The 8,041-nt window shown below is 39.9% G+C and overlaps 1 protein-coding gene across 1 annotated transcript; it reads right to left on the reverse strand.

Moving 5' to 3' along the window:
* Positions 1-5,179: 5,179 nt before the first annotated feature.
* On the reverse strand, positions 5,180-7,122 carry LOC101307208 (transcription factor bHLH96-like). The gene is made up of 3 exons (XM_004299639.1): positions 6,411-7,122; positions 5,825-6,277; positions 5,180-5,394 (listed from the first exon to the last, which is right to left on the reverse strand). Exons 1-3 carry the CDS (start codon positions 6,885-6,887, stop codon positions 5,302-5,304), a joined length of 1,023 nt encoding a protein of 340 aa, XP_004299687.1. The 5' UTR covers positions 6,888-7,122; the 3' UTR covers positions 5,180-5,301.
* Positions 7,123-8,041: the final 919 nt, after the last annotated feature.

The raw sequence follows: 8,041 nt of genomic DNA on the forward strand, positions 1-8,041 counted from the left end.
AGATTGACTCATGAATTTCTCCAAGATGCGCTTCAGTTCGCATTCATGAGGAGGTATACACAAAAGAATTCTTGTTCATTCTCACAATGTGTTTTTAAATGAAAACCATTAACAGGAATGGCTTTAAAACTTAACATGGTTCCTTAGAATGTTGTGGATAGTTCCACTATCTGCGAAACACTCAATGTCTCTATGAGACATAACTACAAGGAGTAGATAGGCGAGTAAATAGTTCTACTTGAACCATTTAGAAGGATTGAAAGAAGCTACGAAAAGCTGCAATCCCGAGAGTGCATAAAAATTTCCGCGCAGAATGACCTTTGTGCACTAAAACAGCCATAACTTCTTCGTTAAAACAGATATGGACGAACCGTGAGAAGTTCTGAAAACTAGACTCGTAGAGCTTTCCAATGATATAAAGCTGACTATCTGGTTCGTCCGGAGCTGTTCAAAAAGCTCAGACGAAGTTGACTGTCCAGAAAGGACAGATTGCTGTTTTTCGCAGATTTGGCATGTGCGAAGCTGTGAAGCTTGCAGGTGGCGTGTAGGCTTTTGCCTTAGCCAAAAGTAACGTGTGTATGATCAAAACCAAGTCCTTTCGGTCGTTCTAAGGTCGTAAACTCCATGACTAGTTAGCAAAATGTATGATAACGTGATGAAGGATTAATGGTAGAGACAAAATGGTGGGCTATTGGCTCTAGGGTTAGAACAAAATGTATGATAACGTGATGAAGGATTAATGGTAGAGACAAAGAGATAGCAAGAGAATCATCTTATTCATTAATAGGAGCCCTTTATATAGGGAATTACACAATACCAATATGGTAAGGATATGAATACATAGATCTAGTCTAACTACATATCCTATTGGCATAAGCCCAAGGCACACATAGAGAATATCCTAGAACAAATGTTAAATTTTAGAGCTCCGTAAAATCATGTGTGCTTTAGGGTTTCGAAACAGCATGTTTCCTTCCTATTCGACGGCGCGTCCATTAACGTTGTCGTCAGACGGGAGATCTGAGAGCGGTCAAGTTGGTAGGCCTTCTTTAATGGATGATGGTGGTGGACTGATGGTTGAATTATCTTCAAGAGTGCGGGCAGAGAAGCTATTGTTTTTAAATCGCAGTCGGTTTGCTCGATCTGGAAGGTGTTTATCTTCGGAACACGCGTGGTTGTTCGATCTTACCAGTGTAGGAGGCGATCAAGATTGGCGGCGCGAGACCAAAGGGAAAACACGACGGTGAAGGGGGTACCAAGATCACATCTGATTTTGGTTGAGCTTTTCATGCCATGTTCTGTTGGATATTTTGGAAGGCCTCCCTCGTGAAATTTGGACAGATGCATTTCAGGTGACGGACGACGATGCGGCGGGGTGGCAGATCTCCGCTCAGGCTGTTAACTTTCTAGGCGGGGTTCATTAGAGGGTTTCTTCTTGAAGTCCAATGGTTTTAGGTTAGGCTAGCTTGGGATGTCTTGGGCCTAGGTGGGTCATTTAGTTTTTCTTTTTTTCCTTTTTGAGTTTTCTCTTTTTGGTTAGTTTTGTTGGTTTTTGGTATCCCTCCTCTTTGAGCGAGGGTTTACGGTTGTGGATGGTTGGTGTTGCCTATAGTATCATTAGGGGTGTCATAGTTATGGTGTCGTGTCCATGGACTATTTTAATGTAGATTATTTCTTGTTGTCAATGCAATGAGAAGGTTGACTGTATATACGGATTTTCTCAGCTGCGGACGTCCGCACCAATTTTTTGGTGCGGATTTTCATTTTTGCACCACTTTTCGATCGAATTTCCTCATCTCCACCGTCTAGTATCTAGATAATATTGTGCAGATCATCTCTGTAAAATTTCAGCCAATTTGGTGATCGTTAAGACCCTCAACCTCGAAAAACAAATGGACGGACTGAATTCTGTCCGGTTGTGTTCATACTAGAAAAACTCGAGTTTGAGGGCCTTAACGATCACCAAATTGGCTGAAATTTTGCAGAGATGATCTACACAATATTATCTAGATACTGGACAGTGGAGATGAGGAAATTCGATCAGAAAGTGGTGCAAAAATGGAAATTCGAACCAAAACCGTTGGTGCGGAAGTCCGCAGCCGAGAAAGGCTGTATATATATATATAGTCCGTTTCAGATACGGACGTCCGCACCGCGTTACGGTGTGGATTTCCCTCCTTTCGCCACCGTACGGCGCGCCTCCACCCCAGCGGACTCCAGCAGCTTCTTCGACCTCTTTCCATCCCCGGCGAGTCCGCCGAATTCCAGTTTTCCGGCCATATTGACTTTGTTTGAAGTTTTGGGTGATCTGGCCGGAAAACTAGAATTCAGCGGACTCGCCGGAGATGGAAAGAGGTCGGGGAAGCTGCTGGAGTCCGCTAGGCTGGAGGCGCGCCCTCGCCGGTGCGGTACGGTGGCGAAAGGAGGGACATCCGCACGGTGCAGACGTCCGCACCTGATAACGTCTGTATATATATATACAGTCCCCTTCCAGAAAGGGATCCATCTTTGAAATTAAAGTGCGGGACTCCTTATTTCGCTCACTTTCAGGTCGTATTTTCACATCTCAACCGTACAATGTCTAAAACACAGTGTAGATCATTCCTACAAAGTTTCATCAAATTTGAAGATCATTTGAGCTTCCGTAATCGTAATTTACATGAACGGTTCTGTTTGGACAACTTTTGTTCTGTTGATTTATTTAATCTAATTCGGTACCCAAATTATCTTCAAATTTGATGAAACTTTGCAGGAATGATCTACACACTGTGTTTTAGACATTGTACGGTTGAGATGTAGGAATACGACCTGAAAATGAGTGAAATAAGGAGTCCCGTACTTTAATTTCAAAGAGGGATCCCTCTCTGGAAGAGGACTATATATATATATATAGGATAGAGAGCGGACGTCCGCACTCTGGCTTAAAGTGCGGACTTCGTTCTTTCTCTGCCGTCTCACGCCGGCGACGGCTTCTCTCCTTCCCGGACGCCAGCAAAGGCTTCCAGGACGGTTTCTCTCCTTCCAGGACTGGCCGACGACAAGTTTTCCGGCCGGATTGAAGCTCTGGACGGAAAACACCATGATTGATCAAGGTTGGCCGGAAAACTTGTCGCCGGCCAGTCCTGGAAGGAGAGAAGCCGTCCTAGAAGCCTGTGCTGTCGTCCGGGAAGGAGAGAAGCCGTCGCCGACGTGAGACTGCAGAGAACGGACGAACTCCGCACTTTAAGCCGGAGTGCGAACGTCCGCTCTACATCCGGCCTGTATATACATAAATAGTCTGTTTCAGATATGGACGTCTGCACCGCCTTAAAGTGCGGACGTCCCTCCGTTCGCCACCGTACGGCACCGGCGAGGGCGCGCCTCCATCCCAGCGGACTCCAGCAGCGTCCCCAACCACTTTTTCTCACCGGCGAGTCCGTCAAATTCCAGTTTTCCGGCCAGAGTGCGGATGTCCGCACCTGATATTTTGTGCGCATCATTCAACTATAACATATTAATATAATAAATAAGCTTAATTGATATTATCTTAAATACCTTAATTATGAGTTTTTTTTCTAACAATAACATTTTTCAATCAATTTGTAAGAATTATGTAGTTTTCTTTATTTTTATGAAAATATCTAGATTAAAAGAATTCATTATCTAATCTATACATAAGGTAAAATATAATATGAATAAGATATTTGATCTAAACCCCAAACCCTAAACCCTAAACCCTATACCCTATACCCTGAACCTATACCCTAACTCTATACCCTAAACCCTATACCCTATACCCTGAACCTATACCCTAACTATATACCCTAAACCCTATACCTTAACCCTATACCCTAAACCCAATTTTGGGTTTCTTCTTTTTAGGTATATTATCATATCATGCCCTACTTAAAATGTATATTAGAAACGTAATTAGTAGAGAGTAAAATGTTCTCTCGATTAGGATGAGAAATGATATAATATTATACCTAAAAAGAAGAAAATTAATCAAAGAACAAGAACGTGTACCTTACAATTAGACATTTTTCGACTATGTAGAGAGACACCAAATGTGAGCTTAGGGTTTAGGGTTTTAGGGTTTATCTTAAAAGAGATCTAATATTTTGGGTTTTTATCTAATTTTCTCATATATATATATATATATATATATATATATATATATATGTGCTAGCAGTTTTAGCATATAGTGTTTGAAAAGGTTAGTTCTTCTTGAGGTTAATTGTGAGGATGTATCGAGACTTCTGGATTAAGTTAGGTTATGGTTGAACCATTTTTGGTTCTGGTCCACCGTAATCGTTGATTTAGGTTAGGAGGAGAGTGGATGTTTTATATCCACCACCGAAATTTCATAGTTGTAACGTTGAATTATATAATATAGAATCTTTCCTCAAAAAATAATGTTAATTTTAGTTAGATCCACATAAGCGCTATATGTATATTCCTTAACATGTACTCCACATATTCAATTATCGAGGAATCATACTAATACTCCAACCGATTTGTTTATAAGGGAGTCTTTAATGAGGACCTTTAGGTTGATGATATACCACTTTTTGATCTAATATCCACATCTTAACCATTATATGTATTTATGACTAGATCATTTCTGCAAATTTTCAGCCATATTAAAAATTGTTAAAACATTCATAAGTGTGATTTACTAATTATGAACTTGAACAGTTCATGTTTGACAGATTTGGTTCGTCCATTAATTTGATCTAGTTTGTTACCTTAACAATCACTGATTTGACTGAAAATTTATAAAAATGATCTACTTATATATATATATATCTAAAAACTGAACATATGTGATGTCAAAATGTGATCGAAAAATGGGTCTTTTTAACCATAAACTGGAAAATTTTCAACTAATCCTTATTGTAGAGGTCCTCTATAAAATAAAAAAATTATTAATGATCGAATTCTATCTAGAAGGCTACCATACTAAACAAAATAATCTTCACCCCCAATTATAAATGTTCTCGTAGTTTTAGTCTAACATGTTCACGTTATCTGATAACGCGTCATTTTGAGTTAACATATATATACTAGATGCGCAACTTGATATAACTTCCTGGTTGGTTTCAGAGAGAAGCTTTTGTTGCAGTGGATCATCAATCATGGTGGTTTAACAGTAGAGAAATCTGATCAATCCTTTCCCAATAGGCAAACATACACCATACACATTGTACAGTAAATGATCAGAAAAGGACCTTACAAAAGAAGGTTAAAAGAAAAAAGAAAAATGGAATCCACTCAGGGAAAAAATAAAAGAAAGAGGATTTTCCATTTTCGAAAATCACTTCAGCTAATACTAGCTTCTTGAATTCTGCGCAGCATTTCATTCACAGCAGCTGCGATTTCATCCACCGTGTTAAGCATGCATCCTTCTTCCATCTATCCCATACCGCCACCAAAAATGAACCAGGGTTAGTTAATTTTCCAAATAAAATTTCACCAAATTTAGCATAAGAACAAATTGATGCTTGGATCTATATAATTTTAAATTATGCAGAATTTTATAACATGCATGATTTGGATCATTCACCATATTCACTTTATGTACAAGCAGTGCAAAAGCATATGACAAATAATGTGTTGTGTCAAATCATAAAAATAAGAGGTATAAACTGATTAGTTGATAAAGTCCTATGTCGGCCTAGAATTATGAAAAGTGTGACATAAAATCTGATTAGTTTACAACTTCTCCTTTTACTCTTTCACCGTTTTAATGTTTAATCGCAAGTAGTAAAAAAAATTAGGGTAAATTATATTTTCTGGGCCTATCAAGTAAGTGAGAAGATGAGAGTACTTTTGGATGGATTACCTTAACACTAACAGAATAGAGGACCATTTCATCAACAGTGGTGACATTGAGGTGAAGGACAGTGAGCCTAAGACTCTGAAACCCGGCCACCATCTTCAACAACTGCCTCGGCCTCTTCTTGGACAATATCTTAAGATTGGCATGGCTGTCCACCATGGTCACTTCTATGTCTGCAGCTGGCCACTGGTTGTCGTTGTTATTGTTGCTCCGAGGAGCCATGGACGGCTCGTCGTTTACTTGGATACACCCAGATGATGATGAAGAAGATGAAGAAGAGTTTCTGATACACTGTGTTGTTGCATACGTGGAGAACTGTGGGTAGGTGAAGAACTCAGCCAAAGGTACTTGTTCCGGCTTGCTGGTCCTCTTATGGCTGCCGTCCATGGACTGCAACAGTTGCTCTAGCTCCTTCACAAAGTTGATAGCTCCCCCAATAATTGATGCTTGATCTCCCTATATAACACACTGTTAGTGTTAATCATTGTGTACAGATCCCGAAATTTATAATGCAAAAAACGAGGATTAATTTTATATTGTGAGACCAGGAGTCTCACACCGATCGACGACCATGGAAAGTAAAGCTTACCCTTTGAACATAAGAAGTTGGCATCAAAGAGCGGAGGACGGCGAGGTACTCGTTCATTTGCTTGCGGCGGTTGCGCTCTACTACAATGTGGGTCATGCGTTGGTTCTCCATTTCTTCTTTGTTCTTGCTGCTTCTGGTACGACGGCGTTTGCGTCTACCTGTTGTTGCCTGTGGCGGTGGCGGTGGCGGTGTTTCCAGGGCCTCGGGTGAGGAATGAGGAGGATCCCATTCCTTCACATTATGCAGAAATGAAGGAGCAGATGATGAGCAGTTATAGTCCCAATTTTCATCGAGACCGCCTTGTTGGTGGTGCTGTATGTTGTTGTTCTGATGATCAAGAAGTCCAACGAGGGCTTTGTCTTGAGGATCCTCTTGTAAGCTAAAATCATAGCCCCAGTTCGCAAGGGAGTAGAAGTCTTTGGACACATAGCTAAATGGGTTGTAGTCTTTTGGATAAACCACAGCTTCTAATGCCATCACTTTACAGTAGAATCACCTTTCTTACAAGCAATAAGTATAAAAGAAGATGATAAAGTGTAGGAGAGGGGCTTTTGTGAAGAGAATTGAAGGTTGGAAGAGAGGATGAGAAGCTCTTTGGGTCTAAAAGAAACACCCAAACTAATGATGAATAAGAAATTTAGGATTGGAGAAGGGAGAGGATGCTAAAGCACTAAGGAACCAAAAGAGCAAACAAACTCACCCTTTTATCATCTCCAAATGAGAAAGCCTGGTTCCTTTTAAAAGAGCTTTAAGCCTAAACAAACAAAAAGCTACATTGTGTTGCACGTGAGACATCATGTAGACCAGTAACTTGATCAAAGACTAGCCAGAGATTCTCTTGGTTCTCCAAGACACATACTATACTATATAAGTATATAAGTATATATATCGATGGACAGTCCTCTACATCTTGATTAAACAAAGAGGAATATAGAATAGTGATACAGAATAATTAGCATGGAATCGTAGTTTGTATACTTGTAATTTTATGGCTTATAAGGCATGTAAAATCTATAAATGTGGTTCGTGGAATTCAACATTGATCACATTACTAAAGACGGTAACTATTAGTGGCATATCAGTTATAAGAGAAAATGAAAACAATCACCAAATGCACCCAAAAACTTGCCCTTAAATTGACTTAATTAACAAGTTGATTTATATTAGGTCCTCTTCTGTCAGGCGCACCTCCTTTCACATCTCTTTTATGGCTTGGATTTTGATGCATGGTGGATGGTACGGTGCTGTTTTGAGGGAGCTCTTCCTCTAGGTTGTAGGTACCTAGAGGTTTCACATCTCTTTTATGGCTTGGATTTTGATGCATGGTGGATGGTATGGTGCTGTTTTAAGGGAGCTCTTCCTCTAGGTTGTAGGTACCGGTATCCATATGATTTGTGCATTAAAATTCGATTGACATCAGTTACTCAGGTATATATATCAACATTCTGATTTAACACTCCACTATCTTACAACTGCTGACGGTTATGGCGACGGCAATGCTAACGAGCTTGAGTGGTAGGTGTAGTAGATTATTGGTATTGTTGTATTATTGTATTTAGATGTAGGGCTTTCGGTCCATAAATTAGTCAGTTATCAATTTCCTCTCATTTTTTCTAGTTTGATCGTGTTGG

Source organism: Fragaria vesca, linkage group LG5 (genome assembly GCF_000184155.1).
Source record: "Fragaria vesca subsp. vesca linkage group LG5, FraVesHawaii_1.0, whole genome shotgun sequence".
Classification (NCBI taxonomy): Eukaryota; Viridiplantae; Streptophyta; class Magnoliopsida; order Rosales; family Rosaceae; genus Fragaria; species Fragaria vesca.